This window comes from Bos indicus, chromosome 17 (genome assembly GCF_029378745.1).
Source record: "Bos indicus isolate NIAB-ARS_2022 breed Sahiwal x Tharparkar chromosome 17, NIAB-ARS_B.indTharparkar_mat_pri_1.0, whole genome shotgun sequence".
Lineage (NCBI taxonomy): Eukaryota > Metazoa > Chordata > Mammalia > Artiodactyla > Bovidae > Bos > Bos indicus.
The window spans coordinates 50,819,442-50,829,955 of record NC_091776.1 but is presented as its reverse complement, the minus strand read 5'-3'; the positions used below and the strand labels follow the sequence as shown (position 1 = coordinate 50,829,955).

Sequence of the window (10,514 nt, the reverse complement as noted above, 5' to 3'; positions counted from 1 at the left end):
GCTATTTAAGATTAAGTGGTGGAGGGAAGGGGTTGCTTCCTAAAATGCCAGCACTGCAAAAAACTGTTACTTGGGAGAAGCTGACTGGGTTGCTGTCAGAATAAATAATGAGGAATATGGGAAGGTCCCCAGAACAGTGCCAAGGTGCAGTAAGAGTACAGCAAGTGAGACTTCAAAATAATTCCCATTGCAGGTTTCCCTGGTAGTCCAGTGGTTGAGGGCCTGCCTTGCAATGCAGGGGACATGAGTTCCAAAGCAGGTGGTGGTGGGAGGGCAGGATCCCATTGCAGGGCAAGTAGGCCTGCGCACCACAACTACTGAAGCCCACATGCCCTGCAGCCTGTGCTCCACAAGAGAAACCACTGAAATGAGAAGATGGCATGCTAGAGAGAGCCCACGGGCAGCAACAAAGGCCCAGTGCAGTAAAAAAAAAAAAAAAAGATCCTATGGCAGTTTCCTCTCCATCTCTATAGCAGTCATCATCTCTGGAAACATCACCTTAATCAGTCCTCCAGCTTATTCCCTTGCTTCCTGAAGACTATTCGCAATGCTGCAGCCAGAGTGACTCCTATGACAGTTATAGTCAGAGTATGTCCCTCAGCTGACAACCTTGCAGTGGTCTCGTGTCACGCAAGGTAAAAGCCAAAATCTTCACTGGTCTCCAGGAACCCACCTGAGCTTCCCCCTCTTCCTTCATTGACCTTGTCTTCTACTCTAGGTCTCAAGTGAAAAGATACTGGCCTCTCAGCTAGCTCAGTAACCACATCCAACACTCTCCTGCCTCAGGACCTTAGCACCTGCTGTTCCCTCTGCCTGGAAACTTTCCTCCAGGTTACTAAGTAGCTCACTCCTACCTCAAGTTATTGATATAATTACCTTTTTAATGGGACCTTCCCTGACAACCTTTTTCAAATAGAAACACTCCTCCCATGTTTTCTACCCTTCCCTGATTTTTCATAGCACCTATTACCTTTTATTACATGAATAATATTATATTACTCTTTTTTATGTATGATACTCATTGGTATACTGTTTTTTATTGTACGTATTATACTATGTATGACATTTATATAATGTATTTGTTGATTGACCCCGCTCCTCCCCACACCTGTCCCCTACCCCTTATCTCCTGTTGACTGAGGGCAGGAATTAACGCTTTGCTCGGTGATGTATCTGCAAAGCCTACACGGTGCCCGGTACCCAGGAGGTGCTCAGTAAATACGGGTAGGACCAAAACAAAAAAAAAAAAAGAAAAAAAAAATCAATCGTGAACGAAAGAATACATGAACGAGCCTGCGGTCTCTACCTCGACTCCCGGCCCTGGTTTAACCCCTTCGCGCTGCAGGTGAGGCTGGGGAGCCGAGCCCAACGCGCCTGCGCAGCACCACCGGGTGGGCGTGCGCAGGGTAGTCCCGGAGCAGCGGCAGCACTCCTTTTCGAGGCGCGGCGCCCGCGGAGGGTTACATTCGGGAGAGGCGGGGCCTTCGCAGGTCGGGGGATTTGGGGGGCGGGGCTCTCTGGGAGTTCGGGCGGGGCGGCTGCTCCGCGTGCAGTTGCTCCACGTCTGCCTCGCCGCTCGCCCGGGGTCCCGCTCCCGGCCTCTGCTGCCGCCCCCGGCTCGGTCCCCGGCCTGCTCCCGGTCCTCCGCGCAGCCCCGGCCTTCTCCGCCGCAGCCATGTCCAAGGAGCCACGGGCCGGGCGGGAGGAGATCCTGGAGTGCCAGGTGATGTGGGAGCCTGACAGCAAGAAGAACACGCAGATGGACCGCTTCCGGGCAGCAGTGGGCGCCGCCTGCGGCCTGGCACTGGGTGAGTGCGGGGTGAGCGTCCCGGGGGGCTCCCCGGCCACCTCTTGGCTGGACCAGGGGCTTTCAGAAATCGGGCTCCTCCCTTGGCCATCCGAGGGACATTATTCCTGGAGTCCCGGGAGCCCCTTTTTCCTGGACGTTGGCGTCAGGGCCCATCTTAGTTGTTGGAATGGTCTCCTGATTTTCATCTTCCCGCCTCTGGGGGTTGGAGGAGCCACTGGACAGGGGGGGGCCCGCCCTAGGGGGTGGGACATCTTCTGACTGTGGGGTTTTGCCCGCGTGTCTGTGCGGGGTGTCACTTCCTCTCTTTTCGGGGAGCCAGTCTCCTCTTCTCTGCAGTATCCATCTCTCTGGTAGGGTAGCCCCTCTGGTCTTGGCACCCCTGTGGACCGAGAGATCCCTTGTTAGCCATTCCTACCTGTGAGGAGTTCTCCCTGGAGTCTTGCCCTCACATCCCGGGGGCTTCTGTCTCTCTGACCCAGGTCTTCTTTGACCCTTAGCTCTTCCCTTCTATTGAGGGGTGGGTCACTTGGCAGCCACATTACCTGGTGCTGACCCCTCACTGCACCCCCCTCTCTCCCCCCGCCCCCCCGCAGGCTGACCCTGGTAGAGGCCAGCCTAGATTCTGGGCATCCAGGAGATGGATGATGCTCAGGCAGGAGGCTGTCTCTGGGATTGGGGTGGAATTCCTCCCCTTATGTGTTTACACTCCCAGCCCCAAACAGAACCTAGGCCAGTACCCCGCTTCCAGCTCCCTCCCTGTCCTCAGGAGCCACCTGGGTGCGATGGCCCTTTTCTGAGTGAGAAGCTTTCCCCCAGCTCTATCTGGCTGTCCACCTACTTCCTGCATCCTCCCTTCAGCGATTTTTCATCTCATTGTGACCCTTTCCCCCTCGTCTCGCCCCTCTGCCGGCTACAGGGACTCCTGTGGTTCTGTTGGTGGCATCACTGTCCTCAGGGAGCCCCACAGGAATGGAGACGGGTCGTCTGCCTTCCAGCATGGTCCCCGTTCCACCCCAGTGCCCGCATCTCCCAGGGGGCCCTGGTTTCCTCTTCCCTGAACACTGGCTGGTTTTCCTCCTTCCTGCTTCTCTTCTCTTTAGTACCTGCTGCCTGCGGGCTTTGCCTGAGCAGCCTTGAAGCGAAGGTCTGGTTGGTCACACCTGGGCTCTGAGACTCACAATGGCTCCTTGTTGACCGTGGATTTGCACATCCTGCCACCTGGCAGCTTGCATGTCCTCCACAGCACAGTGGGCATCATAGCTTCCACAGGTAGCCCCTTCCCTTGCTCACCCAGCTCCCTCCCTCTCCCGGCTGCCTGCTCCCTGGTGACAGGTGTGGCTTATTACTCCCTAGGCCTTTTTTTTAGGTAATAGTTGGTAAGTTAATGTGTGTTAGATTGGGGGACAGAGTTATTTCTTTTTGGTTACACCGCACGGCTTCTGGGATCTTAGTTCCCCCACCAGGGATTGAACCTGGGCCCTCGGCAGTGAGAGCACAGAGTTCCAACCACTGGACCACCAGGAAACTCCCTGGGGCACAGACTTGATTCCCACCAAGAGCCAGGAGTGGAACCACATCCTTCTTTTGTGTTTCCGTGCCTTGATTCCATGTCTCTTTTTCTTCTGCCAGCTGTTCTCCCTGACTCTTTACAAAATGATTTCACAGAAGGGCAGTCCTGCGAGACGCGTGAGGCTGAGCTATCACCTAACTGCCGGGATTCTGAACTGGCTCTGCCACTTACTAGCTGTGTGGTCAGAGGGAAGTCACTGGATCTCCCGAGCCTTGGTTTCCCTCATCTGTAAAATGGACATAATGAGAGGACTGACATCATTGGCTGGGCGTGAAGGCCATCAGGCTGAGCGCTCTGCCACACCTGGCCGGGGGTGGCTGAGCAGACACTGGCAGGCACCAGTAGCCCCCAGACTGTCTGTCCAACTTCTGTCTGCCCTTCAAGGCTGGGACTGGTGGCCTGCTGGCCAGGGTGAAGCTGCAGAATTAGTTTGGGCTTCTCACACTGAGTTGCAGTCTCCTTGAGAGACTGCATAGGAAAAGCAAGATTTCCAGCTTCTTTGGCAAACCCACCGGCCTGTGATGATGGGTTCATGTCCCCACAGGTGGCATCAGCTGAGCTGAGTATGGCTCCTCTCTTGGTCTGGGAGTGCTTTAGACCTTTTTTTTTTTTTTTCCTCTTCCTCCTCTTCTACTCCTGCTTCTCTTCTTTCCACAGGCCTGGCCCTGGACATCTTGGGCTTTGCTTTAGGAGCCAACTCAAATGCTGTCCTCTCTGATTATTCTCTTTACCGCTTTCTTTTCCTCTCTCTCCAATTGCATATAATTTGGACTTTTAACCTGTCTTGCCTTTTCGGTTAGTCGTGAGCATGTTTTTTTTATTGGCCTGTGAGGCATGTGGGATCTTTGTTTCCTGACTAGGGATTGAACCTGTGCCCCCTGCAGTGGAAGCATGGAGTCCTACCTACTGGACCATCAGGGAATCCCCTATTTAGCCTTCTTATTTGCTTAAACACAGCACTCTTGAACTTGTCTGTGCCATCAGCAATGGCTGGTGTGTGGCTGGTAGGCAGCACTGAGCAATGCTCTTGTCTGGATGTAGGGAGAGAGCAAGGGATGCGTCCTCACAGACTGGCTCAGCCCTACTGCAACCCTGAGATGGGACGAGTCGGGGGGCATTCTCCAGCCCCACCAAGACCACTGCCAGTGGGAGGATTCTATCCTTGTGTTTTGGAGGGGCAGGGCCTCCCTGGAACTATGCAGTCTCTTCCAGGACCAGAACCGTAGGTTGGTTGGCTTTTGTCATGGCTTCCAGCAGAGTTCGTCTGGGAATCCACAGCATGCCCATCTAGACCTTGGGGTCCTCTGGGTGCAGACCTTGGGGGCAGCCTGCAGCCCTGTGACACTTGGCCTTGTTTTCAAGGCCCCAGGGGGCATACTACATGCACCAGCTCTCGGTCATTAGGGGAGGCCACCAGCTTTATGGTACACGTTACTTTTTGCTTTTTATACACAGCCATTAAAAAGAATATATATATATATATATATATATATATATATATATATGACTGTGCTAGGTCTTTTAGCTGTAGTACATGGGGTCTTTGATCTGTGTTGCAGCATGTGGGATTTAGTTCCCTGACTAGGGGTCGAACCCTGCCCCCTTGCATTGGGAGCCCCGAGCCTTAGCCACTGGACCACCAGGGAAGTCCCAGTACATGCTGTTCTGGAGGACTGGGCCAAGTGTCTTTACATCACAAACTGCAACTCATCTCTGCATACCAGCATCTGGGGGAAAACTGGCCAACACAAAGAAGGCCTGGTCTCCATTCTCAAACAGCTCAAGTGTCCTTGTGGGGAGAAGGCTCTCACAAAGGTAGCAGCACTGAGCAGTGTGTGTAGGGGCGTGTGTTGCACACCTTCTGAGCTCCAAGGCTATTAGGATGCTGGTAAAGGGGGCTGACAGGACCTTGAGCTGAGATGTGAAAGGTGTAGGTGGGTCAGAATTCTCACAGGTGGGGAGGAAGAAGCCAGTGAAGCTGCAGGCGGGGCTTATAAACTCAGAGGCCTGCAGGGACCAGGCAGGTGATGAGATATTAATAACAGTGAATGTTTATTGAGCCCTTGCTACACGCCAGGCCTCATTTGGGAACTTTGCATGGATTAACTAACTTAATTCTTAGTAACCTGGCCAAATAGTTGGGGCTCTCATCAAGTTTCCCAGCTGAGAAACTGGAGGCTCAGAGTCTTGGCTAAGGTCTCATAGCTGTGACCAGTAGGGCTGGAGTCAGTGCCCTGAGCTGCGGTATCAGGTTGCCTCTGGCATGTGTGTGAAGGGCCAGGTGGGGCGGCTGTTACCTGCTTTAGCTGTTTGTCATCATGTGTGACTGCTGCCTGTTGCTTCATTGCGAATCACCCCAGGACTTAGTGACAGTAAACGACAGTAGACGTTTAGTATCTCTCAGTTTCCATGGGCCAGGCTTCTTGGGGGGCTTAGCTGGACAGTTCTAGCTTTGGGTCTCCCAAGGCTGCGTCTATCTGTTCTCATCTGAAGGCTGGACCGGGGCTGGCAGCCACACTATTCAGGGGCTGGCTCGCATGGCAGTGAGTCATTGCTGGTTGTGGGCAGGGGGCCTCCGCTACTTGCCACCTAGGACTGCTTGAGTGTCCTCCCAATGTGGTCACTGGCTTCTCGCAGAGCAGGTGATCATGACAGCAAGAACTGCAGTGCCCTTATGACCTTCTGACCCAGCCTCACAAGGCACTCAAGTTGTTTCTGTAACAGCTGGTTGGTTGGTTGGATCAGACTGGCTCAGCTGGGGGCAGGGAGGGGACACCTGTTGGCCAGCTCCCACAATCAAGACACCTGTCTTCTTGGGAGAAGCCAGAAATTCTGAATTTCATTCAGAAACCCAAATTTAGTATCAGCTGCTTCTGTTTCTTTCTGAGCATTGTGCAGACTGAATGAGACATGCCTGTGGTTGGTCACCCAGGTGTCCGGATCGTAGCCTCTGAGCCCAGGTTGGGGTGTATGTGTGTGAACAGAAGCCCTGGAGTCCCTGCTTGACTGGAGAGTTGTGGACGGTGGGAGAGTTTGGGCACAAACTCCACCCACTTCTCCATGGGTCATTGGGAAGTTGAGATGGCGTTGTGACCTCCACCTCTTGGGTCGGCAGGCTGGTTACATTCCTCCACCCTGCTAGATGCTGTTGGGGATGCAGTTTGTGATGGGCTATCAAGGTCTTCAGGGGAGGCCTGCATTTCAAGCTCCGGCTCCATCTCTTGTGTCAGCCTGGGCGGGGTTGGAGGGGTGGGTGGGTGGTTTGGTGCCAGAGCTCTTTGCAATTTGTGAGGATCAAGATGATTAAAAAAAAAAAAAAGCCTGGGAGAGGGAGGACCTGCAGGGCCTGTTTTTCTAGTGTGGTCTCCCCCAGGCTTCCCGGAGGCTCTGCTGCTGGAGAAGCGCCCTGGGCCTTTCACTGCCTCCCTTGACGGGGAACATGGCGGCAGGCTCCTGCTAACACGTGCTTTTTCATCCCTGTCTCCTTGTCTGAGCTCGTGTGGTGCGGCCAGGAGGCCTGTCGTGTGTCACGAGTGATGCTCAGGGTAACACTCTTGGTTGGGCCCTCCTCTCTGACAAGCACTGTTCTTAGTGCTTTCTGTGATTTGACTCACGCAGTCCTTGCAGTGACCCCACGATAAGTACCATTATCTTACTTGGAAGAGACGGAGGCCCAGAGAAGATTAATGACTTGGGTGACATCAGCCAGTTTAGAGAGTGGCAGGACTTGCACCCGGATGGTCGGCCCTGAAGCCAGTGTCTGAGCAGCGTGCTCTCTGCAGTTGTCCCCGTGTCACAGGTGAGGATGCTGAGGCTCAGAGAGGTGAAGCAGCCAGCCCAAGGTCCCTGTCTAGTAAGTGACAAGAGCTGAGGCTCAATGCCAGTCATCCAGCCTGGCCCTGGGGGACAGGTTAACCCTGCACTTTTATGGGAGGACCCGGGGCTGTCTCCAGCCAGTTTCCAGATGATACTCTAGAGAAACAGTCCCAGAGAGACAGCGTGGCCCACCTAAGGTCCCCAAGCACTGTGTCGAGAGTCAGGGCTGGCTCCAGGCTCCCAGATGCAACCATCCCCGGTGTCTTTCCCTGTGAGCTTGGTTGACCTGGGCTGTGGCCCCTGGCTTGAGTAGATATAGGGCAGGGCTTGGGGGAGGTTCTCTTGCAGGGTTTGGAGGACGGGCAGGCATCGTTGCTGGGACACCAGCTTTCTTTCTTGAACTCAGAGCCCTAAGGCCTCCCCTTCCCCTCATCACGGCTGTGCTGACTCTTCCTACTTTGCCCCGATCTGTGCTGTCATAGATGCCCCATGGCCTGGGCTCTTGGCCTCCTCCCTGGTCCTAGTCTCTTGCCCCTGCCGCCCTGGCTCTCAGCAATTGCTCTCTTCCTCCACCTCCCATGTCCGGCATGACTGAGAACAAATCCTGGATGCTGGAACTTCCCTGGTGGTCCTGTGGCTAGGACTGAGCTTCCAATGCAGGGGTCTCAAGTTCGATCCCTGGTCAGGGTACTAGATCCCACATGCCATAACTAAGATCCGGTGCAGCCAAAAAAAAAAAAAACTTAAAAAAAAAATTTACTGGATGCCACATGGAGGAGGGACACTGCTAAGGGCAGGGATCACTATGTCTCATTCTCTGGATACACCCCTGATGAGGACAATGAAAACTGTAGTTGAGTGATGCAATGAGAGAACATGACCTGTTGGTCAGCTTCCTGCTGAACTGTTATCATCCCTAGGGGCACCAGTGGATGAATTTTAAGTCCTGTTGAAAACATACTGAGATTAAAAAGGCCCAAAGAGGGGACAGGACTTGCCCGTGGTCCCAGGATTAGAACCTGCTGAGAAGAACATGCCTCCATTTGTGTAAAAGTGGGAGGCAGACGAATGTATTTGCTGACACATAAAATCTGCAAGGTCACACACAAAAAAATCTCTTTCACTGGTTACTTCTGGACCAGAAAAGTTAGAGGGTTGTGGGGGTAAGAGAGAAAGAGGCTTTTTTTTTCTTTAACCATGTAATCTTTTATTTACTTTGTAATTTTGAATCCTGTGAATGTAAGTAAGTAAGTAAGTGAAGTTGCTCAGTTGTGTCCGACTCTTTGTGACCCCATGGACTGTAGCCCACCAGGCTCCTCCATCCATGGAATTTTCTAGGCAAGAGTACTGGAGTGGGTTGCCATTTCCTTCTCCAGGGGATTGAACCTGGGTCTTCCGCATTGAGGGCAGACGCTTTACCATCTGAGCCACCAGGGAATCGCTATAGACACTGTAGAATAAGTTTGAATGTAGCCCTTACTCAAAAATCAAAATAAGTAAATAATACAAAAAAATCCCCATAGCATTGTCCTGGCATGAAGAGTCATTGGCAAGCTTCCAGTTTTGGACTGAATTTGCAAACCTATTTACATTTTCTGAGTTTATAGGGTCTAATAATGTGTTAAGTCACTTTGCTGCTGCTAAGTTGCTTCAGTCGTGTCCGACTCTGTGCGACCCCATAGATGGCAGCCCACCAGGCTCCCCCGTCCCTGGGATTCTCCAGGCAAGAATACTGGAGTGGGTTGTCATTTCCTTCTCCAATGCATGAAAGTGAAAAGTGAAAGTGAAGTCGCTGTGTCCGACTCTTATCGACCCCATGGACTGTAGCCCACCCGGCTCCTCCATCCATGGGATTTTCCAGGCGAGAGTACTAGAGTGGGGTGCCATTGTCTTCTCCTAAGTCACTTTAGTCCTGTCCAATTCTTTGTGACTCTACGGACTGTAGGCTGCCAGCTTCCTCTGTCCATGGGATTCTCCAGGCAGGAATACTGGAGTGTGTTGCCATGCCCTCCTCCAGGAAATCTTTCCGACCCAGGGATTGAATGTGCATCTCCAGCATTGGCAGATGGATTCTTTACCTCTGGGAAGCCCCTAAGTATTTTATACCTGGACTCATTGAAATCCTCATATTTGCCCTGTGAAGCAGGTTGTTATTAATCATTTCCATTTCACAGATGGGGAAACAGAAACATAGCACTTACAGAGCTTGCCTGAAGCCTCACAGCTAACAAATGGCCAAGCCAGGATTTGAACCCAGGCCTTCTGGGTCCAGAGTCCATGGTCTCAGGCATGCTGGTTAAGATAAAAAATCAGCTGTCTCATTGCTTTGGTTCTTTTTGGGGACTAGGAGTGGTGGGTTTGCTTCAACAAAGATTAAGGTGCCCTGCTCTCCCAAGATCCTTTCTCATCAGATGCCTTTGAAGCCTTCAGACACATGTGACTCCATCTTGTCATTGAACTAAGTTTCCTTCTAAGATTTATCTGAGCTATATGTCTTTTTTTTCCAGAAAATTATGATGACCTGTATCATTGGTCAGTTGAGTCGTATTCAGACTTCTGGGCAGAATTCTGGAAATTCAGTGGAATTGTCTTCTCACGCATGTATGATGAGGTAAATAGAGATTTCACTTACACATTCTTTTCTACGTAGCAAAATCATTAATTTGGGGGGATCGTGGTTATGATTCAAGACGAAGTGTTAATTTGGGGGAAGACTAAATCCCATCTTATTTTAAATCCTCACAACAGTGGGAAAAAGTCATTGCCTCAGAGAATTGTTGGGGGATTGTTTTGGGGTCAAGGACCTCATGGGTACTCTGCAGTCTTGGAGCCCCCCAGTGAGCATGGATCCCAGGCCCTGTCTTGCCATAAGAGTAGGGCATCACTTTGTTTTTATTTTAATAAAAATTGTTAGAGTTGTGGTAAAATACACATAACACAAAATTTACCATTTTATCCGCTTTAAAGTATACATCCAGTGATGCTACATGCATTCACATAATTGTTTTTAAAACTATCAGTTTTGTTGTTAACTTGGATTTTATTTTTGGCGGTGCAGCATGTGGGATCTTAGTTCCCTGACCAGGGATCAAACTCATGCCCCCTGCAGTAGAAGCTCAGTCTTAACCACTGGACCACCAGGGAAGTTCCTAACCTGGATTTCAGAGGAAAAATCCCAGCTCTTTATGCTCAATAAATATCCAGGGACTGGGAACTCTGTTATTCAAAGAATCCTTTGTTGTGTTGTTGGTTTCATTGTGAGATGAGCCATTCTGAAAGGTTCATCTGCAGGCACTTGGGGAAGAAAACCAAGGTTCC

At 51.7% G+C, this 10,514-nt stretch overlaps 1 protein-coding gene across 3 annotated transcripts in view; it reads left to right on the top strand.

Moving 5' to 3' along the window:
* The first annotated feature begins 1,503 nt into the window (after positions 1 to 1,503).
* AACS (acetoacetyl-CoA synthetase) overlaps positions 1,504 to 10,514 on the top strand; it is a 54,976-nt gene continuing 45,965 nt past the window's right edge. For 2 of the 3 annotated variants that reach the window (XM_070769366.1, XM_070769367.1), the window contains exons 1-2: positions 1,504 to 1,808; positions 9,704 to 9,807. In XM_070769366.1, coding sequence (XP_070625467.1) covers positions 1,676 to 1,808; positions 9,704 to 9,807 — 237 coding nt within the window. In that variant the 5' untranslated portion in view covers positions 1,504 to 1,675. The remainder of the gene's footprint in view (positions 1,809 to 9,703; positions 9,808 to 10,514) is intronic. The other variant, XM_019977938.2, reaches the window with a different exon arrangement.